The sequence below is a fragment of the Octopus sinensis genome, linkage group LG6, assembly GCF_006345805.1.
Source record: "Octopus sinensis linkage group LG6, ASM634580v1, whole genome shotgun sequence".
Classification (NCBI taxonomy): domain Eukaryota; kingdom Metazoa; phylum Mollusca; class Cephalopoda; order Octopoda; family Octopodidae; genus Octopus; species Octopus sinensis.
In genome coordinates, this window is record NC_043002.1 from 67,821,176 (window position 1) to 67,848,853 (window position 27,678).

At 35.5% G+C, this 27,678-nt stretch overlaps 1 protein-coding gene across 1 annotated transcript; it reads left to right on the forward strand.

The window, feature by feature from the left end:
* The first annotated feature begins 379 nt into the window (after positions 1–379).
* Positions 380–27,425, forward strand: LOC115213496 (sec1 family domain-containing protein 2). Its single transcript, XM_029782502.2, has 16 exons — positions 380–485; positions 1,963–2,162; positions 2,588–2,836; positions 3,711–3,854; positions 5,361–5,435; positions 7,678–7,809; positions 9,102–9,274; positions 10,349–10,466; positions 11,408–11,529; positions 14,241–14,462; positions 15,759–15,858; positions 17,746–17,809; positions 20,590–20,692; positions 21,457–21,612; positions 23,651–23,783; positions 27,259–27,425. The coding sequence occupies exons 2-16, from the start codon at positions 1,989–1,991 to the stop codon at positions 27,343–27,345; spliced, it is 2,052 nt and encodes a 683-aa protein (XP_029638362.1). The 5' UTR covers positions 380–485; positions 1,963–1,988; the 3' UTR covers positions 27,346–27,425.
* Positions 27,426–27,678: the final 253 nt, after the last annotated feature.

Genomic DNA, 27,678 nt, shown 5'->3' on the forward strand with positions numbered 1-27,678 from the left:
CGTAAATAATGATTTTCAACCAATGCTGTGGCATTAGTGGACTTTATCTACCAACATTTGACTGATATTTTTTATTATACATATGAAAGGGATAAAAGGGAAAATCGACTTCGGCGGGTTTGAACGTAAAACGTAGCACTAGGCCAGACCCAATTGGGTAGACCTTAGATCAAATACATTCCCGGAGTGATGATCCAGTTTGTGTGTGTGTGTGTGTGTGTTTTCCATTGTGTAGACCTTAGATCAAAGGCATTCCCGGGGTGACGATCCCGTGTGTGTGTGTGTGTGTGTGTGTGTTTTCCAGCAACGTACCGTTTCTTTTTAATATAGTATGATGCGTTTTGAGGGAAATTTAGTTGCAATTTCTAGCAAAGTCACTGGTTGCTCGAAGCCCCCACGTTATTTCGTCTGCTATCATTGACACATCACAGTCATATAAGAGTTATCTAACTTAGTTTCAATGTTGGAGCCATTTTAACAGATCGGTAAGTTTGTTTATTATAATTTATCTGCCGCAATATTCGATTATTTTCGTCGGTTTCACGGTTCTGTAAAATATTAGCAGTTTTAAAATCTTTGAAATATGCATTGTTATAAAGTGATTGCATTTACTTATTTTTCATTGATATTTTAAACAGTTTATCTTTAATTTACCCTGACATCATCGTTTAATTAACCATACTTTTAATAGTGCTTGTTTAATATTTGTATGTAAATACATAAATATCATTACCAAAGGAATTGTACAAATATCTTGAATACTGAACCAAAGAACGAAATATAGAAATGTTTTAAACAAATATGATAACCACATAGTTTCCATATGAAAATTCCCAATACATAGAAAACTATATGTAAGCAAAATGAAACTTTAACCATAATTCTCAATGAAGTAAAATAGTTTTAAATTTCGTGAATGCTTTCTTAACAAAACTTGTGCATGATATATGTTGATATTAGACATATCTTTATTTCTTTGACAAAATTTTGATAAGGTTATTTATTATAAAAATGATGCCATATTTTAGTGTTCAATTAGGGCGTGGAGAGCGGTACTTACAACGGAGATACTTTGCTGTTGCTAAATTTGGTGGCAGAGCCTGTCTTTGATTTATTGGAAGTTGATAAATAAGAACCAGTTACAACTAGTTTGTATCTTTCCTACATGAGGAAGAGAGAATTGTTGACATTCAAGTGTCCGTCCAACTCAGAGCCTAGCTTAACAATGATTGAGCACACCTGTAATTAAAGACGTTTGTACCATGAACGTCTCGCCTTCTTCTCGAACATTGCGTATCTAAGGTTTTTCTCGCCTCGGCAAAAATTGCGAAGCTGGGAAATGCGCACCACAAACTATAAAGCTTCATCGCACAGGTATATTCTTCTGCAACGTGGATCTGGATTTTGGGCCTCTGAAACGGTTGGCAGTGATGTAAAGTCTACTGACAAGAGCATGTCTGAATTTACTGGATGCTGCTAATCAGGATTCTAAATGTTAGTGACACAGGGCAACGCTAGTTGGAGGCTTCTTCTGAAGTTGGCATGTTTAAGAAATAGTCATCCTTAAGTTCCATGGTGTTAAAATTACTGAGAAGTAATTATTTTGGCTGTGCCTTGCTTAATACTTATTTGTACTAGCAATGGCATTCGCCCTGGGGTGGATTGAGCCAGCTCTGACCAATGAGTTCACCATGTCTCTTACAAATGCTGACCACATCCAACAGTCAACCCTAATGTTTCAGCAACCAAAGTAATGTTTCTGCCTGCAGTCCAAATATCCAGCTTGTAAATTTGACAAATTCCCCACCAAGAGAGCAAGGTATATTGTTCATGTTTGAATGTATTGCCTAATAAATCAAAATTGGCTTAATTCCTTGTTGAATATTTTCTAACACCATTTTATTGTAAGAGTTATTTTGCTTGAAAAATACTTTTGATCACTTTTCGTTTTATTTTCTACAGATTCTTTTCATGTTAAATAATACTCCATGAACACCCTTTCAGCCAACGCAGACAATTTATGGTCGACACTTTGTATCAAATTGAAACATAGTGTTGTATTTATTGATAATGTATCTTCTGAAATCCTCCATTGGAATGGTGGCCTCACAAGACTTGTAAAAGCTGGAGTTAATGATGTTAGAGAGTTTTCTTCTTTCGAGGTATGATTATATATTCAAATAGATTACAGCCTCATTGTTAAGTAATTAATCCAAAAGGGATTTATAAATTTATTCAGTATGCTTTTCCTTTTAATCAACTATAAATCAATATTGTTGAACAAGAAAACAGAGAAGAGGGTGAGCTTCTTACAATGTGACAAGGAAAAAATTTAATAACCTTTATGTATTTCAGGCACAAAACCCTATCATCAAAAGTAAACAATGAAGAAATATAAGTATTATGTAGTAGATGACAATAATAACATTAGGCTTTTCAGATGATTGAAAAAGAATTCACAGGGTTATCTCATAAAATTACTTTAAAATGACAATTATAGTTTTGAAGAATGTGTAATTTTTGATGATAATTAAAGATAAGAGCAATTTTGATACTTTTCTCTTTTTTTTTTTCGGTTCATTTGTAGAGAGCTCTTCCTTCTCAGAAGAAAGGTGTTTTCATTGTGAGCTCACTTCTCCAAAATGTAACGGCTGCTGTCATCCAAGATATAGTCCAATCCAGCCAATTTCAATATGTAATTATTATCACAACTGTCAGCCCCTATACTCATGCCCTGTGCAAAAGCAGTTCCCAGGGAGCTGATTTACCCAATTCAGCTGGACAACAAATATTTCACCAATTTGAAGACAATGTATTGGAGTGGCTTGGAAATGTTGTAAGTATAACAGTTTGTTTAAAAATTAAATATGAGTTTATAGGGACAGGCATTGCTGTGTGGTTAAGAAGTACACTTCTCACCCATGTGCTTTCAAGATCAGTCCTACTGTATGGAACCTTGGGCAAGTGTCTTCTGCTATAGCCCAAAGACTTGTGAGTGGATTCGATAGACAGAAACTGAAAAAGCCCATCGCGTGTGTGTGTGTGCGTGCGCGCGCGCATGTGTGTATGTGTGTGTTTGTGTCTCTTTGTCTTTATGGTAGTTGTAAATGAGTGTCACCATCATACAAGCAGTGTCATATCTTTCCAATCTTCCATGGAAACATGTCCAGCCATAGTGAAATGTTACCATACTTGGAAACGTGAAGATTGGCAATAAGAAGGGCATCCAGCCATAGAGGATTTGCCTCAACAAGTTCTGTTTGACCCATGCAAGCATGGAAAAGTAGATATTAAAACAATGAGGATAATGATGGTATCTGTATGACATGTATTTCATTGTAGTCATTATCACTAGAGAAGTTGTCATGTCTTCAAAAAGACTAAAGCATCCTTCTGCAGTGCATTGTATCCCTTCATTTGCTAGCTACACTACAGAGTGTGCTGGGTGCATTTATCATGGCACTAGCATTAGAAAGGTTCCCTTGTGCCCTTCCTCAAGACAAAAATAACTGAGAGCATGTTTCTCTTGAAAAAATGGTGGCAATGTTGAGTAATTATGTAAAATATTTTTATAAGGATTATGAAAGAAATTTACCATTATTTTGTAAGTTAGAGAAATAACATGAATAATGATGAATATTTCAGGATTAAATATGTATATATTTGCCTTACTTTCTTTGTTTATATCCTAAATATTTCTTCTTCTTCAGAATTATACAGTTGACATCACTCATGTTCCATTATCCACAATAACCGTGGGGGAAAACCTCTTTATAAACCCCGCATATACTGAAATGTTCCCTTTATCAAAAGCAGATGTGAAAGAGATTGATCTACGTATTCGAGCTGCAAGAGTAAGCTTGATGTTCTTTAATAACATTTGCTAATTACTTGAGAGATTTTGAAACATTTATAGATAATAATGTTTACTAAAGATGTTGTATTGCATAAATATTTTTATTAAATTATGATTAGTTAAATAAAACAATAAGTCACAAGTAATATCTAAAAAGGCTTGTCAGTCTACCTCATGGCCCCAGCAGACAAAAGGGAAAAGGCCCCAGAGGATGGCAAGGGAGATGCTCTGGAACAGTTACACTGATACATGGTGCTTGCACTTGCGGATACCCATCTCCACCTCAATAGTGGTGAGCAGGAATGTGGTTCAAGGGCTGATACATTAGAGATCTCCACTGTTACAGGCTCATCTACAAATCTGTCAGAGAACAGCTGATGCTTTAACAGTTTGCCCTTCTAAGCCTGATGAGCAGCAAAGTCTGTACTGACAGCTGAACATACCAGGCTGCTGTTGGAGAAACTGTCATAGCATGTGGCATTCCAGATGAGGGACACTCCAATGTGGAATGGGAAAATTGCCTTCCATTTGAAACACAGGCTGTTATATTAATTTTTAAAAAAATTATCATCATCTTTACAATAGTTGATGTATACATTTGAAACATTAGATTAAAATTAGGTTAACTGTGTACAACAGTTATAATCTACATACAAATGTGGGATGACACTAGCTGTTATATTTTGTCTCAGAGAAACTTCTCATAATGTCTCTGGCAGATCATCAAACCCAGTGTTTCAATTTAATTTAGTCCCCTCAGTGACAGACACCTTTGGACATTAGAAACACCATCTCTGAGAATCCACCAATGACATTCTGACTGAGTCATGTATTTTATTAACACACAACTCACTGAGAAGTTTCTTTGAAACAAAATATTACAGCTAGTGTTGTTTCACACTTGTGTGTACATCATAAGTACTATACATGGTATTATTCTTTATAATAACATTTATTAATAAAAACCAAAGTTTTTCATCATACATTTATGATGTGGTTAATGTACAAAATAATATATGCTGAGAGACAGTGATATTTAATATATTTTATTATAAAAAATAATATAAAAGAGACTATAACACTGTATTTTAAATGACCAGCATGGTTAACCTACAAATTCTAGTTAAATCCCTCTTGTTAAGGAGGTACATCAAAAGTGATTTCTATTAATTGTTTTCCTCTCTAATGAGTTCATATAAATAGTAATTAATCTGTTTCCTGCTGGTGAAGGGACCATATAGCTGCTCCCTTGTTGACTCAAGATATGACTGTTTTATAAAACAGAGATTTAGTGTTTTGGTACCCATTTGATTTAGCATGTCTTTCTTCACTGTTATTCTTGAGAGAGCCATGAATATGAAAAATTCTTAATTTTCTTTTCTACCATCTTATTACAAGATTAAACATATAACCTGTGCAATCATAAAAAGCGTTAGAAATTTTGATAATTTAGCATTTAGTTGCTTATTCATTTTTTTCTTTCTTTTTATCTTTTTTTTTTTAGCCAGAGAAAACAACGAGCTGTCTTCCAGATTTGGAAATTTCACAGTTGCCAAGAAATTTACAAACATTGTACAAAGTATGTAAATCTTTTGAGATTTATTTTTATGTAATTTAATATTGTAAAAGCAACATGACTTGCTTATCATAATATTAAATCTCCACATTTTAGATTTTATATTGAATCAACAGTTCATGTAACTAGATAATTCTAACTAATAGATGAAGATAAAGGGAAGATTAAAGCAGTATCAAATGCGAATAGCTGCTAAATAACTGCTTTTTTTACCAATTGGAATTTCATAGTAAATTACCAAATTATAATGATCTAAAGGAATAAAAATCATTGTTTCCATTTTATATATCATCCAACCCATGCCGGCATGGGAAATGGATGTTAAATGATGATGATGATATTCATAGTTAATTGTTAATTTTTGGCTACTATTGAAATGAATTTAATAGTATTGGAAGCTTAGATACATAAAAAAAAAACTAAAACAGAATTTGATTTAAACCAATTTTCATTAGACTCGGTGGATTTCTTTTATTTTTGACAACTTATTTCTAGATGTTCTGGGGAAGCTATGTAGGTGCTAAACAATTTTCTAATTCAAATTTATGATGCTTAACTACTGAAAAAATTTGATATTCATAAGAAAAAAAAACAACTTTTATAGTAGAATTCATCTTCCTTTATTAAGAGATGTTTTGTTTAATTGTTAGTTTCTGACAGTAATTGATTCTAAGCTGAAAAGACATCAGTTTGTAACCCATAACTAGAAAACAATTTTATTCATGTATAAAACATTAAGCTCTTAATGGCCAAATCTCTTTAGCTGTAAATAGGTGTTATGAGTTGGTACAGCTTCTTGTTGCTAGTAGGAGTAGAGTAAAAGCAATGTTTTGCTACTGGGAAACAATCCCTATGATAATAGGTGCTTTGAGAATCATCAAAAAACATGCAATCAAATACATAACCAAAACCTCAAGACTTATGAATATATATTTAAAAATTTTTTTATTTATGTGCATTTTTCAAGCCTAGCCAGGCTCATGGGCCCGGTTTCCCAGTTTCTATGGTGTATGTGTTCCTCCCAGCTGGACAGGATGCCAGTCCATCACAGCGTTACTCAAGAAACAAGAAGAAAGAGTGAGGGAAAGTTGGGGCGAAAAAGTACAGCAGGGATTGCCACCACCCCCTGCCGGAGCCTCATGGAGCTTTAGGTGTTTTCGCTCAATAAACACACACAACGCCCAATCTGGGAATCGAAACTGCGATCCTCCGACTGCGAGTCTGCTGCCCTAACCACTGGACCATTGTGCCTCCACATGAATATATATGATATGCAGAAAATAGCACTGATAGGCACCACACAATCTTACATAGAGCACTTTCAATACAATAGAAATAGCAACATCAAAACAAACCCCAGCACATACTCGAAGCACACAGCTGCATTGGTAGTGCAATGAAAATAGAATAAAAATAAGACTACTGAATGATAAGAGTAATGATGAACTTACAGTTTTCTGTGTTCAGATACATTACAACACATTGGAAAAGAATAAAAGAGGGGACAGAAAACGGCAATAAAGTCAAGTAAAGAAAGACAGCAATGAAAGCGAAAAGTACCGGCACAGTACACAGGCTAAAACATCAAAAGACAGAAAAGTGAACAATAAGGGAGTCATGATGAAGAAAGGGTGCATAGGTATATCAAGAATTGTGTTGGCAAATTTTGGAAAGCATGGAATTTTTGAAGGATGCTGCATCCTGACAGCTAATGACTGACAACAGTAGTTTGGTAGTTTATTCTATAATATAATATAATGAAATTATTGTATACAGTTCTCAGGTGCACCACAACTTGTCAAAATTACATATAAAGCATATGCAGTAATGTACAAATGTCTGGGAAGTGAACAGTGTATGAGTCAGATACATGCTCGCGTGTGTATGGAGGGGAGAAAATCAGGTGTAGTGTTGGTGAATCTCAGGAAGCATGGAAGTTTTGAAGGATGCAGTATTCCGACAACTAACAACTGATGCCAGAAGTTTGTTCCATACTTCAGCAACTCTTAGTGTGAAAAAATGTTTCCAAAAGCCATGGGAGCTGTGCTATGGATGTAAGACAGGTGGAGTTTGAAAAGGTACTCAGAGTTATTGTTAGTAAGTGCTCAGAGTTATTGTTAGTAATAATTTAAACACTGAGTTTTTATTTTGAGTAAAGTTAAAATCTCTCATCAAATTAGTTGCTAGTTGTTTATTTTTAATTTTGGAATTAATTATAAGTTGTGTAACTTGCCTATCTTTTCAGATGTTTGTGTCATCATTTAATGACATTTTGGAACAACTCTCTGTAAAAGAAGACATCTATTCCATTGGACATACCAGTCGATGTATTGCTATGGAATTAGAAAACTATGGACCTGCAAAATCTCGACGAAAAGTAAGAAATATATGTTTGTATGTGGGTGTGTGTGTGCATTTATTTATTCATTTATTAGTTAGTCAGGGGAGATGCTGGCTTTCTTCAACTGGTGTTATCGATGTGGCTAATTTCCAGTCTAAACAGCTGCAGGTCAATGACTACAGGGAAAACATAGTGTGACATGTGACCAAATCAATAGGATGACATCTTACTGACTGAAGGAGCATCAGTTCATAAATATACCCTGATGGTGTACCATATCTATGACAAAGGCAATTGGCTCTCAAATACAGGACTATGATTCACCTAATCATAATTCATTACTCATAAAGCTGGATACAATGTTCATTGCTATAGGTTATATATATGTATACAATATTAATAATAAAGAGTATGGTGACTTGTTCATCCACAGAATTTATTTTATAATTTTATACAGCATATTATAATGACCTATATGTGTTTCCACTGCACTGACTACTCGTGGTTGTAAATGCAACCTTGAATTATTATTGGTGTAGCTTCATCAGGGTCCGTTCATTTGTTGTCCTCAAAGTGAACTGAGTGAAGTAAATTTTTGTTAGTTAATGTAGTGTGTGTGTGTATATTTACATGGGTGTGTATGATTGTGTATAGAAGAATATATTAATCAAAGGAATTCCAACTTTGTCTAATTTTCAAGTTTTATTTACAATCTTATGATAATATAAGATAATATATTATATTATATTATCATAAGATAGTAAATAAAACACGAAAATCAGACAAAGAATTCCTTTGATGCACACATATACTTGAGCTTTATTAGTTTCTCTTTGCTAACTTCACTTGTATTGGTTTGCCCATGATGTCATGCAGTGGGACTGAATCTGTGTGTGTGTGTGTAAATGTTGTATGTTATGAGTCAATCACACAAATTTCTTTTATCCATCCCTCTCCACACCAAGAGAGCCTATATTTTTGTTAGAATTTTATTTTGTCCATATTATCATCAATCAAGCCCAGTTCCTGAGATCAGGTGTGCCCTGTAGCATCTCTTCCCTTGTCTCTGTTTTACATTGTCTCTCATCAGAACTGAATGATTTAAACATCTACTACATCTATCCTGTCTCATTCTTCCTTCATCCATCTATGAATCTAGTTTCCCTCAATTGTTAACACAACATTTTTTTTAACTCTATCACATCTTGGTAAAATATTTAGCTTAATACTAAAACACTAATTAATGATATTTGTGAAAAGCATTGACAAAAAAACCATAGCCCTATCTTATTTTAACTATTATGTTTTTATATTTTCACCTGAAATAGAATTGTGCCAGTAAAGCATCAGTTATTTTTGTGGATCGTTCTTTGGACATTGTTGGTGCTGTCGGTCATCAGACAGAAACTCTCTTTGACAAAATATTGTCAATTTTACCTTCATTACCTGGACACATCATTGACCGTAATATAAACATGGAATCCATGAGGCCAGATTCAAAGTAAGTTCAGAAATCATTGTATTCAACACGAGCTTGTTTGACATAGTTTGCAATGCTGACACACCATGCCAACTGTTGGAAGATGAATTTGCTTTTGTTTGTATGTTTGTAGTTCTATTTCAGTTCTTATTCAAATAAACTCTTTTTTTCCTACTGTCTTAAACTTTGAAAAACATGTTGGATAATGAAATCCATGATAAACTATGTCTAGAAAAAAAGTTGATAGTTTGATCATGTTTGGATTGTTTTTGTTCATGGGCTGGTTGAGTGAGGCCTGCCTTGGGGCAGAATAACAACTTTAACTATTTCCAGATCACAATCATTCATGTTGATGGTGTTTAACCCTTTCGTTACCAACCTGGCTGAAACCACTTCTGACTCTCTAGTACAAATGTCTTGTTTTCATAAGTTTTGAATGAAAATCTTCCACCAAACCTTAGTCACAATTTATGTTCCTAAAACTAGCTTAATGATAACTAAGTTATTTTACTAAATTTTTTGTTATATTTAAAGTAATTGAAAGAAACACAGAGCATCTCAATAGAAATATGGTAATAAAAGGGTTAACAGCAGTTACTGAATTGCTAAGCAATGAGATAGATTTTTGATGGAGAGAATGTTGTTATAAAAAGTATTTAAAAGACAAATAAATCTACTGTTACCAAGTTTCTTGCCTTTACCTTGTAATATGCAAATACAGGACTAAAATCAAATGTAGAGTCCCAAACAAGTATGAAGCAATTACTGCAAAGTACAATCAATTGAAGCGTGCCACTTATTTAAAGTCAACCAAACCTTCTAAAACATATTGATAAATTTATAAAAGCTCAACAAGATCTTGTCTACAGTTATGAAATTAACTACAGTTATGAAATTAAAGAATGGAAATATATTGAAAGCAAAATAGATTTGATTGTTTATACAGTAGTAAACAAACAATCCTCCCTAGCATATCCACCATTTGTCTCTGGAATTACAAATATATATATTTATAGTCAAATCAAATCCCCAGTATCTTTAAAATCTTTAAGAAGATTTTAAAAGACTTTCTCAACATTTTGTTTATTTGAATAGTGTTTCAGAAAAACCAGTATCTTCTGATGAACCTGCCATTGCTCCAGGATGTTTGGTTTCTGCTTATGATGAGCATGAAAGGGATCTCATTAATATTCTTATCAAAAATAATCAAAAGGTATTTGAACAGCTTTGGCTGTTTTATTTCTATTTTCTGTTGTTCAATTAGTGTTATAATCTAGTGTCCATGTCTTAATTTATGTCTTGTAAATTAGAAAATTACCAATATCTGCTAATATTAATTTGCAGATATTATTTTTGTTTCTTTTTACTGGATTCATTCAAGGGAATGTGGCCATGCTGCAGCAACACATTAACAGATTTAGTTGATCACATTGACTCCAGCAGTTGTTTTGAGATTGCTGCTTCATTCTGTTGGTCTCATTTTTGCTGAACCCTTAGAATATGGGAATGTTAACAAACCAACACCAGTTGACAAACACAAAGATGTGCAAACAAGCATGTGCAAATGGACACACACGTACAAAGTTATGAATTTGGTGAGCTTCTGCACAGTTTCCATCTACCAGATTTACTCACAAGGTATTTGTTGGTCAATTTAAGGCTATAGCAGAAGATAGTAGCCCAAAGTACTGCACAGTAGGACTGAACCTGAAACAGTATGGGTGCAAAGCAATTTTTTAACAACACAACCATAGCTGTGCCTAAATGCTGGTTATAGATTTAAAATTATTTTATTACAAATAGTTGACAAGTGACCTAGTATTTTAAAGAAGAAATACATAAAAAGATGAAATTATATATATATATTTATATATATATATATTGAAGTGTACAGTATTATTTATCCATTATGGCTGATCTTACTAATCGGTTTCACACTAGGGGTTCAATGGAATGTTAGATAACAGTCTGATTATGTAACCCTGCACTCTTCAGAGGTAGCCATTATGGAATGAAATATGGCATTAAATATTAAAGCAATATATTAAGAGGATTAAGTAAGGTTTTTTTTTTTAAAGAAATGCAAAGAAAGATATTTAGAAATATATGTTTGTGCATTTGTAATATATATATTTTGACTAAATTTCTCTACAGGAAGCAATGTCAGAGATTAACACCAGTATTCTTCAAGCTGCAGTGGAAGAAAAGCTCCCTGTTAAAGTCGCTGTGAATCGAAACATTGTTGACAGTATAAAATCAATACTTAATTTGTTCAAGTATGTTTTAAGCTTTTCTTTGCAAATAAATTAGCTCCTCACCTATCCTTTAGATCTACTGAAGAGTCAGGGAAGGTAATCATCGTTAAACCATTAAAAGAAAAATTGTTAGTTGTGCATCTGAACAATATGTACAATAAACTCATTATTATTAGAATCAGACAAAGAAAATTCACTTCATTTGGAGTTTACATAAAGTTAACTTTGAAAAATTAACAAAAAGTTTTCATAAATGCAATATATAGTTTAATAAATATTTATTTATTCATTTCAAAGGACAGAATTAGAAATATGGTTGCATAACTTGATCTGAACATAATTTTTGTGTATTTCATTCCACATAAATTTAACCATGCAACATGGTGAAATGGTTGTTTGCATGTCACACATTCTTTCCAGTACCAGGAGCCTCTATGTATGCTGTGGTTTGCAGTCAATAAATAAATACAGTAGAGTCCAGGTCATTCTTTTACTGTAAAATGGCCCTGGTTGTTTCTTAGCTAGCAATTATCTTTAAACTCAATTGATTACCTCTCTTCAATTCTTCAAAGGATTTAAACACTAGATGAATGTCGTGATTTAAAATGAAAAAAAAAAAAATAACAATGTAATATTTACACAGAGACTTTTAGCATTAAAAATTGTTTCTTTCTTTATTAAAGAAATAGTAGTTAAAAACTATTCCATTATTTTTTTTGTAACTCATAGCTAGAGAAAATGAGTTTAAATCTAATTTATTAATTACATTAGAGATTTCTTTATCTTTTATTTATTTATTCGGGTCATCATTGAAAGTAAGCAAAAGATTACATATTTATGGAGGAGGTTATAATTGATTAGATTGATTTAATTACTTAAACAGTTCTTATTTTACCAACCTCCACTGGAAATTGGTAAAAATTTATTTATTCAGGTCATCATTGAAAGTAAGCAAAAGATCACATATTTATGGAGGAGGTTATAATTGATTAGATTGATTTAATTACTTAAACAGTTCTTATTTTACCAACCTCCACTGGAAATTGGTAAAAATTGTGTCATGACCAATTACTAGCCTCTACTTTTTCTTCTTTTTCCTCAAGCTGTAGGACTCAATGCTGGCTTCTTTGGTGTATAAGTGACTAAGATCACAGCACTCACTTTGAATAGGACACTGGTCTGTTGCAGAGTTCAAGGCCAACAGTTTTGAGGGGAAGGGGCAAGCCATGTATATTGACCCTAGAATTTGACTGGTACTTTATTTTATTGACCCTGTTGGGATGGAAGGCAAAATTGACCTTGGCATGATTTGAAATTGGAACATAAAGAGCCAGAAGAAATGTCATTATGAGTTTTGTACAAAATGCTAATAATTGTGCCAGCTCACTGGTTCCTACATATTTTGTCATAATCCTTTGTACTCAAAGCACAAGGCCTCAAATTTTGGGGGAAGGGATTAAGTCAATTACATCGACCCGAGTGTGTAACTGGTACTAATTTTATCGACCCCAGAAGGTTGAAAGGCAAAGTCAACCTTGGCGGAATTTGAACTCAGAATGTAGCGATGGGTGAAATACTGCTAAGCATCTAATCCAGCGTGCTAACGATTCTGCCAGCTCGCCGCCTTACATATTTTGTCATAATGAACCATTTTGAAAAACCACTGCTGCTGGTAACATCTTAAATTCAGCCTCACATTCCTCTTGAAAAGTTGCAAATTAATGACTGCAGAAAAACCTACACTGCAAAAGAATTATAGGAGGTCAATATTCTGAGAAAGAAGCCTAAGACATAGTGTTCAGTGCAAGGACTGGTTGGTGGATACAGTATACCATGTTTTACCTTTGTGCATTCAGTTTTCGACAATAACATGGATACTGTTATGAATTAGAATATTTGCATATTCTTGGAGTCATTGTCTTTTGAAGCTCAGTGCTTAATTTCTCATTTAGGAATGAAACTGGTCTGTCACTAATGGAAACTGAGGCTAAGAAAAATGGGAGAATTTAATAGAAAAACTCTTTGTTCTAAATGCCAGAATGGCTAACTGGCTTCCATGCCGGTGACACATAAAAGGCACCATTTGAGTGTGATCATTACCAGCGTTGCCTTACTGGCACTTGTGCCAGTGGCATGTGAAAAAACATTCAAGTGAGGTCGTTGGACTGACTCCTGTGCTGGTGGCACATAAAAAACACCACTTGAGCGTGGCCGTTGCCAGTACCGCCTGACTGGCCCTCATGCTGGTGGCACGTAAAAGCACTCACTACACTCTCGGAGTGGTTGGCGTTAGGAAGGGCATCCAGCTGTAGAAACTCTGCCAAAACAAGATTGGAGACTGGTGCAACCATCTGGTTCACCAGTCCTCAGTCAAATCGTCCAACCCATGCTAGCATGGAAAGCAGACGTTAAACAACAACAAACAACAATGTTTTATGTACTTTCTTGCAACTTCATTTTAATTCAATAAGTTTTCACTAGAATTTACATTGAGCACAATGTTACATGTGGCAGTCATTGTGAATGCTATGTAATACCATAAACTTTGTCCTAATTAACTGATGACAACTTCTGTAAAATGTATGATTTTAATTCAAAAAATTACATGTAATATTCTGTTCTTTTTCTAAACAAATAATATTGTAAAATGTGGGATTATGTTGTAAAGCTGTAAAATTCTTGAAGTTTTATTGCAAAAAGAGAGAAAAAGAATATTTTTTTTTCATTTCCAGGGGAAGATATGATGTGATTCAAAAACATTTGGCAGCTATACAAGTTGCTTTGGCTGCTATACAAACGTCAAACCATCCATCTAATAGTCATTTTAAACATCTTCAAGGAATGGAAAAAGTTATTTTACAAACTACAGCTGAAAAGAATGTTTCTCCTTTGAGTGAAATCTCTGAAATATTACGGATGTGTCAAAGTGAACGACATAAACCTCATGAAGGAAGGTAATTTGTGATAGAATTTATATTACCATATGACAAGTTTACTTTGTTTTCATTTCATTCCATATGTTTTTGTATGTCTCACCATAACCATTCTGAACTAAGAGACAAAAAACCGGAATTTTCTGAGGCTCAAATGAAACACATTGTTTTTGTTCAACAGTTGAATCTTAATCCAGCAGATCTATTATTGATAGTTTTTCAGCCTTGAATATCTATCTTTTTAGAGGTATCCAGGCCTACATTATTTAATGCTACATTATTTAATAAGCCTCTTTTAAGACTTTAAGGCAGTCATTCTCAAGTAGTACATTATAAGAAATATCTTATGAGTGAATTTGATTGGGGGAAACTGTACAAACCCTGTCACGTGTGTGTGTGCATTCATCTATGCCAATGTTTACTTCCTGCATGCTTTGCATGAGAAAACACTGCACTGCAAGTGGCAACACTTTTATTTCCCTGTCAGCAAATCATCTGCTGGTTGTGCACCTTTTAAGATGTCTGGAATTGGAGCTTGATTACTTGAAAAACAGCTACGGGTAAGTGATAGGGAGGGCATCCAGCTGTAATATAATGCTTTAATATTATATATTTATCCAATCCATATTAGCATAGAAAACAGATGCAAAAATGGATGAGCAAGCAAATTTAAGGCTTTAGAAAATCTTTACACTGCTTGAACTTTAAAAAAAATTCCCACCTATTATTTTGTTATACATGTGTACAATCAAAAATACAAAGACATAGTTTTCTTTGTTATCAAATTTTAAATCTTAAAACAGTCCTTTTTCTAATTTTCCAAGCAACATGTGCCATAATAATTTTTTTGTTTGATCTTAAGTGTACCACAGAATTAAAAAGACTAATAACTATAACCACCCCTCTAGAGTATAATTTGAGGAGATTTGGTTGCTATTTCTAGTAGATTAAATTACTACATATCAGTTAGCTTAAGCGGAATATTATGTTTTAATAACCAGTGGTACATAAAAAGCACCATTTGAGCATGGTTGATGCTAGTACCACCTGACTGGCCCTCATGCCAGTGGCATGTAAAAAGCACCCACTATACTCTCATAGTGGTTGGCATTAGGAAGGGCATCCAGTTGTAGAAACCTTGCCAAATCAGATTGGAGCCTGGTGCAGCCTCCTGGTTTGCCAGTCCTCAGCCAAATTGTCCAACCCATGCCAGCATGGAAAGTGGATGTTAAACGATGATGATGATGAGGATGATGATCACTAACTTAATGATTCAAAAATTCCAAGTTCAAGTTTTATTTATGTCTTATTTTTCAGATTATACAGTCTAGATGACATATGGTGTCTCCTTCTTTATTGTTATTCATTGGCTGGGAAAGATCGTTATTTATGGACAAAAGAAGAACAAGGCTTGCAGGTAATTTTCCATAATTATTTATATTTCTGCATCAGTTGTTGACTGCCATGACACTGCATCCTTTAAGGCCCTCATGCTTCCCGAAATCCGTCGAAACTACACCTGATTATATATACACTTTAGATGAGTTGTAGTGCACCTGAGCACTGTACACAATTATTATTATTATTATTATATTATTATTATTATTAAAAATATCCTAAGCCAAATACTATATTTACTCATGTATAAGTCACACCCCTAATTTAGTGTTAAATTTGGGTACAAATTTTTTTCCATTCATAGTTTAGCTTTGCTGTGTGTATAGGTTGCACCCAGTTATTTTCAGTTCAAATCAAGTATAAAATAATGTGGCTTATACTCAAGTAAATACAATAATTTAAAGCTCATCGATGCCAACAAATTTTATATAAACACTATTTTTCTATAAATTTCTGTTTGAGTCAGTGTGTATAAACAAAGTGATGGGGAAATAGGTAATTTTTTTGGTGTCATCATCATCATCAACATCATCATTATTTAATGTCCACCTTCCATGCTGGCATGGGTAGGATAGTTTAACAGGAGCTGAACAGGCAGAAGCCTGCACCAGACTTCTGTGACTGTTTTGGCAGGAGTTTTACAGCTGGATGCCCTTCCTAACACCATCCATCCAGCAGAATGGACTTAGTGTTTTTTATGTATCACAAACACAGAGGTCAGTTTTTTATGTATCACAAATACAGAGGTCAGTTTTGGCAAGGTTTTTACTGCTGGATGCCCTTCCAAATGCCAACCACTTTACACTGTGGATTGGATGCTTTTTAAGTGGCACCTGCACTGATAGGGTCACCGAGTAATCTGCAAGACAAAAATCTTTTGAGAGGAGAGGGGGCATTAGAGGAAATGATCTTGTGTCAGATGATGAAAGGTTATAGTGAGACAGGGAGACAGAAACGGATGTCTTGCTGTAGAGGAGGTACAAGGTTACCCGGTTGGAGAGAGAAAGAGATCAGGAAAGAGGACAGAAACACGTGTGCTGCTGCAAAGGAGGTACATGGTTACCTGGATTAATAAACTACTTTGTCATTGATTGAGATAAGAAAAGATCCTCTGATGTGTTTATTACTACTCTAACCAGGCTCTGACTCCTCTGAACACACTGAACACTTGCTAGTGATACTTATTTTAGAGAATATTTTAAATTTAAAAATAATAATTTTTTTAATAAAATTGAATAGGGAGTGGGATTAAACAATGGTGTTGGCTGATTATTTGACACCCCTGAACTACGCCATTGTCTTAGGTAAAATGTAGTTTTCTAAAAGGAAGCAATTACATGGTTACCTGACTGGTTAGAAATTGCAACCAAATCTCACTCAACTAATACTCTATTAGTTTTTAAAGGAAAGGACATATTGAATAATGTAGTTCTAGTCACAAAGTGACTGAAACAGAAAATATGTAATGGTCATGGCTGGAATGCCTTTGATCATACAACTACTCAGTGAGAGTTGACCCGAGTTTAACCCTTTCATTACCAGCCTGGCTGAAACCAGCTCTGGCTCTGAGTACAAATGTCTTGTTTTCATAAGTTTTGAATTAAAATCTTCCACCAAACCTTAGACACAATTTATGTTCCTAACACTGGCTTAATGATAACTAAGTTATTTTACTTTGTTACAGAGCATCTCAAAAATAAATACAGTAACGAAAGGGTTAAATGTAGCATCAAATGTTTAGCATTGATAAGAATTACATTTCATATTCTAATAAAGATTTATTGAAGCTGACAATCTCTATATGAAATAAAATCATTCATTCCTCTTTCCTTTTACATAGAAAAATAAAATGTGAAACCAATTGAACCATTTAATTCAAAAATACTTTTTCTTCTATTTATTTCAGGCAGGCATAGTGAAAGAAATCCTTATAGAGTTGAAGAATTTACCTCCGATAACAAAAGCACTTGGTAAGATATATTCCTTCTTCAACCTTGGGTATATCAAGCAAATTGAGACTGGATAAGCCTTGAAAGCTACTTTGTGTATGGCTCATGAGAAAATATTTAGTTTCAGTGCTATTTTTGGTAAAACAGCTTTAATATCCTATCGACCAGGTTTTAAAGTATTAACTGCAAAAATGAAGACTCAATGAATGAACCTTCAATGAACAGTGGTAGTGGCAGCAGTGGTTCCTTCTTCTCCTTCATCATCATCATCATTATTTAACGTCTGTTGTCCATGCAGGCATGGGTTGGACAGTTTGATCAGGCTGGTGTGCTGGAAGGCTGTGCCAGGCTCCAGTCTGATTTGGCATGGTTTTCTATGGCTGGATGCCCTTACTAATGCCAACCACTCCAAGAATGTAATAGGTGCTTTTACATGCCACCAGCCTGGGTGCCATTTGCATGACACTGGTTTCTGCCATGACTGTGATTTTGTTCGGCTTGATGGGTCTTCTCAAGTACGATATAATGCCAAAGGTCACAGTCATAGCCTCTGTGAGGCCCAACACTCAAAAGGAACTTGGCGACTTTGCCTCCATGAGGCCCAACACTCGAAAGGAACTCAGCCACCACTTCATATCAAGCTTTTCTTACCAATCAACTTGGTCACCTTTGGCATATAATAAGGTGATCATGAGTCCTATGGTTTTAACAGTTTCAATAGTAGTATACCTGGAGTGCAAAGGCACATGGCTTAGTGGTTAGGGTGTTGCACTCACAGTCGCTAGATCATGGGTTTGATTCCCAGACCAGGCAGTGCATTGTGTTCTTGGGCAAAACACTTTATTTCACATTGCTCCAGTTGACTCAGCTGTAAATGGGTAACCCTGTGATGGATTAATTTTCCAGTCAGAGAGAATGTTGGCCTGTTAACCTAACCAACAAGGTGGCATCATTCAAAAGCTAAAATTATGCAAAGCGCATTATGACCAGTGATGTATAACAGCATCTGATAGTCTGGTCAATCACATGATATCTGGGAGTAAAACAGTTTGACATAGTCTATCTATGTCCAAACTATACTTACAGGAGTAAGAATATGCTTATAAAACATTTGCCAATATACTCTTACTCTTTTACTCTTTTCAGTCATTTGACTGCAGTCATGCTGGAGCACTGCCTTTAGTCGAGCAAATCGACCCCAGGACTTATTCTTTGTAAGCCTAGTACTTATTCTATCGGTCTCTTTTGCCGAACCGCTAAGTTACGGGGACGTAAACACACCAGCATCTGTTGTCAAGCGATGTTGGGGGGACAAACACACACACACAAACATACATATATATATATATATATAATATATATATATATATATATATATACATATATATATATATACATATATATGATGGGCTTCTTTCAGTTTGCGTCTACCAAATCCACTCACAAGGCTTTGGTTGGCCAGAAGCTATAGTAGAAGACACTTGCTGAAGGTGCCACGCAGTGGGACTGAACCTGGAACCCTGTGGTTGGTAAGCAAGCTACTTACCACACAGCCACTCCTCTCTTTACTCTCTTTTTTACTCTCTTTTACTCGTTTCAGTCATTTGACTGTGGCCATGCTGGAGCACCGCCTTTAGTCGAGCAAATCGACCCTGGGACTTATTCTTTGTAAGCCCAGTACTTATTCTATCGGTCCTGTTTGATTTTTTTTTTTTTTTTGTCATTCTTTACGTTCTGAGTTCAAATGCTACCAAGGTCCACTTTACCTTTTATTCTTTCAAGGTTGATAAAATAAGTACCAGTTGAGCTCTGAGGTCAATTTAGTTGATTAGCTCCCTCCCTTCAAACTTGCTGGTCTTGTGCCAAAATTTAAAACCAATTATAGTTTAAGTTTTGATAAATTCATGTCAAGGAGAAAAGAGAAAGATTACATTGTGAGCTCATCGCTTTTCCTCTAGTGAAATGATAGCCCCCAAACATTAGCTTTCACTTTTCCCTCCAGCATACAGAGTCAGCCATACCTACAATGTTCATTGTATAATTTTTGTCAATACTGGCCACCCCAACTTTTTGCACAGATTCTGCTTTTGCTTATCGGTTAGTTTAACAAGGGGCTTCTGCTGCTTTGAATTATACAGAAGTAAATTGTACTTGAATCCTTGAAGTGTTTTAGTCAAATAAATTGACCTCATTTATCATACACAGGATGGGGTGGAGCAACACAGGTGCACACACATACACGTCAGGCTTCTTTTAGTTTCTGTCTACCAAATCCATTCACAAGGCTTTGGTCACCCCAAGATGACACTTGTCCAATATGCCACACAGTGGGACTGAATTAAAAATCAAGTGGTTGCAAAGCATGTCTGTACCAAATATACAGTGCAACATTTGCAGTGGGATATGAAATATCACCCTTTCATGTTATAAAATATACAGCCAACTAACTACATCAACTGTGTAGCCATTGATATAATATATAAATCATCATCATCATCATCGTTTAATGTTCGCTTTCCATGCTAGCATGGATTGGACGATTTGACTGAGAGCTGGCGAACCAGATGGCTGCACCAGGCTCCAATCTTGATTTGGCAGAGTTTCTACAGCTGGATGCCCTTCCTAATGCCAACCACTTTGAGAGTGTAGTGGGTGCTTTCACAGTCAGGAGGTACTGGCAACAGTCACGGAAAATCGTGTTAGATGTTAATTCTTTCTTCTATAGAATTTGTAATTTAAAAAGAAAAAAAATTATGTTTTATGTTATCTGAAAATGTAATATCTTGAATATTGTCTTCTAGTTAAAGATAACCATACTGAAGGTACAGTGTCAGTGATAGTCCAAGGTGTGTGGGAAAAACTGAAAGGCCTTGGTGATGCAAGAGAAGACCTCAAGCAGTTCAGGTATGTGTCTTTTTATTTATTTATTGTTCAGTCCTTTAATCATTCAGAATAAGATTATTTTTCTCTATCAGAAGTTTGTTTGTTCCTTCTTGAGCCACGCCTGGCTCATAGGGCTGATTTCCCAGTTTCCTTGGTGTATAGGTCCCCCACCTGGACAGGACGCCGGTCCATCGCAGGTGAGCTGCAAGATGCAGGTGGAAAGAGTGAGAGAAAGTTGAGGCAAAAGAGTCAGCAGAATTTCGCCATTATCTTCTACTGGAGCCACGTGGAAGTTAGGTGTTTCACTCATAAATACATACATCGCCCGGTCTGAGATTCGACCGTGAGTCCGCTGCTCTAACCATTAGGCCATGTGCCTCCACATGTTGGATCCTGCCAAAGCATCAACTCACAGTATAGAAGATGGGTATTAGATGGTGGTGGCGGTGGCACTGCTGCTACCACAGTCACCACCACCACCACCTGCAGTGTACTTATAAATGGATAGTGGCCATAGTAGATGAGGATCAATGAAGATATGGGGGGATGTGGTGTAATCAACTCTGAGGATGTTAGGCCTCAGAAACAAGATGATGGTAAAGTTTGGTGCTATGCCAGATTGATTATCTATCCAATCTATGACACCATTATTAAAAAGTGTTTTTTAAAAAATATTCTTTACTGTGACCAGTAAATTGTTTTTAAAAAAATGCAGTGAGCTTGCCTACATAAATGGATATATTGTTGTTACTTAATTAAAACAAAATTTTCTTCTTTATTTTCAGTTCTATTCTTAAGGCAGGAGATGAAAGCAGTCCCCCTCATTACAAATCCATCTTGAGACAAATAGTTGAATTAGTGTTTGATCCAAATAAAGTTGAATTGGTTGATGTTGAATGTAAAACTGGTGGCCTCAAAGATCTTCTGAAAACTGGTTTTGGGTAAGGAAGTAACTATTACTTAATGTATACAACCCCATATATATATATATATATATATAGAGAGAGAGTGAGAGAGAGAGAGAGAGAGAGAGAGAGAGAGAGAGATACATATATATATAAAAACGATAAATGTCAGCCTTTTCAAGCCTAGCCAGGCTCATGGGCCCTGTTTCCCGGTTTCTGTGGCGTATGTGTTCCCCCCAGCTGATGGGATGCCAGTCCATCACAGCGTTACTCAAGAAACAGGAAGAGAGAGTGAGAGAAAGTTGTGGCGAAAGAGTACAACAGGGATCACCGCCACCCCCTGCTGGAGCCTTGTGGAACTTTTAGGTGTTTTCATTCAATAAACACACACAATGCCCGGTCTGGGAATTGAAACCGCGATCCTCCGACCGCAAGTCCGCTGCCCTAACAACTGAGCCATTGCGCCTCCACACACATACTCACACACACACACACACACACACGTATATACAGGGCGCAATGTCATCAAAATTACACAAAAATGAAAATAACGCAGACATCCCATTTTAACAGATATATTTACCAAAATTACATAAAAATATTTTTAAATACTAAAGAGTAAATTTATCCAATAAAATTATCATTGGCTTCAACCACGGCCTCCAGACGACTTCAGAATCTCCTACAATTTTTCTGAACAGTCTTCTTGTTTAAGATGGTGAATGCTGCCATAATCCTTGCCTTCAGTTCATCTTTGGTTTTCAATGAGTTTTGTTGGTCTCTCTCTCAACTGCGCCCTACACATAATAATGAAGTGGGTTGCAATCTGGGGAGTTAGGTGGCCAGATGTTAGGAGTGATGTGCTTGCAGAAATTGCCTGACAGTCATGACTGGGTTCTCCTGTTTGTGTGGCATGGTGCAGCGTCCTGTTGCCAGACACAGGTTTTCCAGTAGCCACCCTCTCTATCTCCTCCAGGCACTTGATGTATGCTTCTGTGTTGAGTCTGAGGCTGTGTGGGAAGATGAATGGAGGCATGGTGTTGCCATCACTAGTGATCACTCCAAACACCATGATGTTGACTGGATGTTTGGCTTTTATCACTCTTCATACATGTCCTCAGACTGATACCCAAACGCTCTGAAGTGTTTGTATTGGAGCTCCTAGCGCAAATGCCAAGCAGTACAGCATGTCGTTTCCAAATTTCTGGCAGAGTGACTTACATCGTGATGCTGCTTTTCTGAGAGATGGTGCCCAACTGACCCTACTATACTGTGTAGTCGACAAAATCAAAAACAAACAATGCGCATGCACAAAATTAGAAATATAAAATGACAACAATTTATCCATTGCATCCTGTATATATATATATATATATATATATATATATATATATATATAATCGTTTAATGTCTGCCTTCCCTGCTGGTATGGGTGGGACAATATATACATATACACTATTTCATTAAAGTTTAAAAGATCTTGAAGATTATTTCAGCTTTAATGAACTGGTACTTCGGTATTCAAGTACAATATATGTAGGTGTGCGTGTATATATATATATATATATATATAAGCAAAAATGCTAGTTCTAAAATGAATGCAATAGTTGTACTAGCAAGTAATGTACGTAGCCACTTGAACATGGCTGTTCTGTTTGAATGGACTTGACTGCAATTTTTTTAACCTCAAGAGGACATCTCTAGTTGGTTAATGATGCATACCTGCATCCAATATACTGCGAGCAGGGGAGCAAACCCCTACCACCAGCATACCAGCTTGGTTTCGGGCTATTTCTACCTCTCTTCAGTACTGGGGACCTTGTCTGCTAGAGATGGCAGTAGCTCACTTCTGCTTGCAATTTATATAAATTCTAGCAACACAGTCACTGATTTTGCAACAAGTCAAAAAGCTAGTTCTAAAATCTCTTTCAGGATCGATAAAATGAGTGCCAGTTGAACCCTGGGGTCAATGTAATCAACAAACCCCTCCCCTTAAATTTCAGGTTTTGTGCCTATAGTAGAAAGGATTATTATTATCATTGTTGTTGTTGCTGTTATTATTATTATTTCATAGGCTCTTTATGAATATCTCAAAGCCAAGACCCAATGACCATCCCCTCTTGATAATATACGTAATTGGAGGAATTACCACAACTGAAGTCAAACAAATTAAAGACATGATGGCATCTTTAAAGACAGATACAAAGGTAAAGATTCCTATTGTGTTTTGTTTTTGTTTTGTCCTCCATACATATTACAACAATGAATCGAAACCAGCAGGTTCTTGGTGAGTTAGGCTAAAAAACTAGATTCCTCAAAATTACATGAAAAATAAATGTTTTTAATTCCCCTTCATGTGGATAATGATGCATTACTGCATGTGAAAATTTAAGAGGTAAATGTTATTTTTGAATTTATAACAGTGAAATTATTGTTATAGAAAAGGAGAAATTGTTTGTTTTTCTTTTCTTTTACAACTTATTAAGGGTAAGAGGCTTGTCTAATTTAAAAAATAAAATTTTTATGCACTGTGAAAAACTTGTCTGCTCATGAGGTAATATTACCTTACTTGGCAACAGGTGAGGATTGGTGACAGGAAGGGCTTCTGAACATGGAAAATCCACCTCAGCAAATTCCATCTGACTCATGCAAGCATAGAGGTGGATGTCAAAACACTGAAGAAGATGATGATGATGACACACGCACATATGTATATGTGCAGGCATGGCTGTGTGGTTAAGAAGTTCACTTCTCAGCCATGTGGTCTCAAGTTCAGTCCCACTGCACAGCAGCTTGGGCAGGTGTCTTCTATTATTGTAATTTCAAATTAGAAGGGAAATAATTGTAATTTCAAATGTGATGGGAAAAGATGATTGCAATTTCATGTGCAGAAGGGAAACAATTGAAATTTCAAATGTGTTGCATAAAAGAAAAAAAATGTTCTTATAGATTTATACCGATTGAATTTGATTGATTGTTTCCACAGTATTTTCTAAAAAAAAAAATAATATCTATGTATAGAAGTGTATATATGTGTGTATGAGTAATGTATGTGTCTATGAGTAACATGTAAGAACCAAGTCTTAATAAGCATTCACATAAGAGTCACAATTGCTAAAAATAATGATAGACTCAACTAATATGTTGTACCCTCTGGCAAGATGACAGTTGACTATTCACAAACAAGCTCCACTGGCACAGTTAAGTAGTTAGTAATAGAAATGACATCCTGCTGTGAAAATTATTATTGCAACAATGTGCAGAATATCCAAATATCTAAAATGCTTCTCCTTTGTGTTGGCATGAGAGAAAAAATAGATGTTGAAAAGAAAATTCTTTAAAAAAGACAGCACAACTAAATTTTGACTTTAATTCTTGGTTTCAAGTTTTTGCACAAAGCCTGCAATTTTGGGGAGAGAGGGGTTAAGTTGATTCTATCAACCTCAGTGTTTAACTGGTACTAACTTTATCATCCTCGGCACCATTTAAACTCATAACTTAAAGTCAGAAGAAATGCCACTTAGCATTTTCTCTAGTGCAGTAACGATTCTGCCAGCTTGCTGCCTTAACTTTAACTTTAACTAGCATTATTGCCTGGCATTGCTCAGGTTTGTTTCGACCCTTTAGAATTAAAATTTTTGAAAAGTAAAAGTTTTGCATTATGTAGCTTGTTATTCTCTTTAAGTGAACATTTTTCTGGTTGAAATACACCGAAAAATGGCAACACAGCAGTAAAAAAATCGTAAAAAATAGGGATTTTCATAGAAAAAAGCACCTTTTCCATGTAAATAATTTTTGGTGTTAACATGGTCCGATTTGAATTTTTTCTTCTACAGAAGGAAGAGCAAGCCTTCTTCTATCATACTTTCAATTTTGGTCAACTTGCGCCACAGGGTCTTGGAGGAGATAGTGTTAGTTGAAGGCTGCCATACACAGACAACTTCAGCTTTATATATATAGATTACCAATAATCAGACGTAGGGTTGTGCACTGAAGAAGTTCACTTTGCCACTTTGTGGTTCTATGTTTGATTCTGCTGTGCAGTACCTTGGGCAAGTGACTTTTCAATAGCTCCAGGTTGACCAGTACCGCGTGAGAGGAAGTTTGGTAGATAGAAACTAAGCAGAACCCTATCACTGAGTTTATTTGCTCATATGGGATTGATTGAAACCCGGGAGATAAAAACAGCAATCCTATTCTGTAATGTACCACAAAAGCATTGTGAGTGTTTCATAAAATCCCTGAAGACATAAAGGATTTTATCATCATCATCATCATCATTTTAACATCCACTTTTCCATGATTGTGTGGGTCAGACACAATTTATTGAGGCAAAATGAGGATGCCCTTCCTGTTTCCAAGCAAGCTAATATTTCCACATTACCAGACATGTTTTCACAGAATATTAGAAATAAGTGACATTCTTTTATAACAATCACATGTCCAGACAAGGAGACACACACACACACAAACATGCATATATACAACAGGCTTCTTTCAGTTTCTATTTACCAAAATCCACTCAGAAGGCTTTGTTTGGCTCTGGGCCATTGTAGAGAAATATTCCTTAAGGTACCAATGATTTAAAATTTAGAAAGTGAACATGAAAAATAAGATGATCAATGAATCATTTTCACATTTTTCTTTGATTAATTTCAAACCTGAAGTCTGTATGTAGTAATAGCAGCCAAATCTCCCTTAAGTAACAGATTATTCTCTTAAAAGAAAAAGAGGACACATTAAATCATGTGGTCCTAGATATGGTGTCTGAAAAAGAAAATGAGAGAAAAAGACTGGATGGTCATTACTGGAATGTCTTTGATGATCGATCTTCTTGCTCAGGAATAACATGGGATTAAACAACTATCCAAACCTGTCTTTCCCTATAAAACAGAAGACCTTGATATGTCACTTTATATAATTTCTTCTGAGGATTTGAATTGAGATATGTAACATTTTTACAGCATATGAGTTCATGGCTGTTTCCTGCACCAGCTTCACATAGAAGCCCCAGCCCATCCAAAGTCCCTTGGATCACAGGACGGCCTGCTGTGCTTACCTTGGATCGTAGGGCAACCTGCTGTGCTTGAGGAGACCTACTGAGTCAAGTACATCAGCATAAAAAAAATCAAATGGAAATTGTAGTTGTGATACCCGATGCCAGCGCTGCCTTGACTGGCTTCCATGCTGGTGGCACGTAAAAAGCACCAACCGATCGTGGCCGTTGCCAGCCTCCCCTGGCACCTGTGCTGGTGGCACGTAAAAAGCATCCACTACACTCATGGAGCGGTTGGCATTAGGAAGGGCATCCAGCTGTAGAAACACTGCCAGATCAGACTGAAGCCTGGTGCAGCCTCCTGGCTTCCCAGACCCTGGTCAAACCATCCAACCCATGCTAGCATGGAAAACGGACGTTAAACGATGATGATGATGGAATTGGTAAAATACACCATTGTAAAGAGTGTGATGATTTCAAAGAAATACTCATTCTCTCTCTATCCGTCTGTCCATCCATCTATTCATTCATTCATCTCTCCCTATTTTTTATTATATATTAATATTTTTGCAGCTACTTTCCTCTTTTTCTCCCTTCCCTTAAGTTAATACCTTAGCAATTTTATTAACTTTTCCAAAGATTTTGCTAACTTAAAATGTTTCTCTCTCTTTATTGAATATTTACAGATTTTATTTGGGAGTACACAGCTTGTGAATCCACTCAGTCTTGCAGTGTCAGTCTTATGTGAAAATAGAATGAACCCTTGTATATAAAAAAAAAATGAAGAAAGAAATTTCTAAATACATATACATATATATGTACATGTGTAATAAAACAAAGGTATTGCTCAGCATTTTGATTTTTTTGTATTATTTTATGTTTGTGATGGATGTCTGGTGGAATGTAGTTTTCTTGAGGTCACTTTTTATACCCAGTTGAAATTATGTCCTTCACTCTTAAGAATTATGTCTATGACTACTTTATCCAATGTGTCCATTCCTTATCCAACCCTTTGATACCAACATGCTTAAGGATGCTCTTGGTTACATCATACAAACCTCCTGTTTTAAAGTAATTCGAGTTTGCATCTTCCATTAAAATTTCAT

What these genes read in the sequence shown, in the direction of transcription:
- LOC115213496 (XM_029782502.2), top strand. Translation starts at nt 1,989, where the DNA reads ATGAACACCCTTTCAGCCAACGCAGACAATTTATGGTCGACACTTTGT. An exon ending in TACGTATTCGAGCTGCAAGA is followed by an intron (nt 3,855 to 5,360) that starts GTAAGCTTGATG and finishes TTTTTTTTTTAG; the next exon opens with CCAGAGAAAACAACGAGCTG. An exon ending in TCCGATAACAAAAGCACTTG is followed by an intron (nt 17,810 to 20,589) that starts GTAAGATATATT and finishes ATTGTCTTCTAG; the next exon opens with TTAAAGATAACCATACTGAA.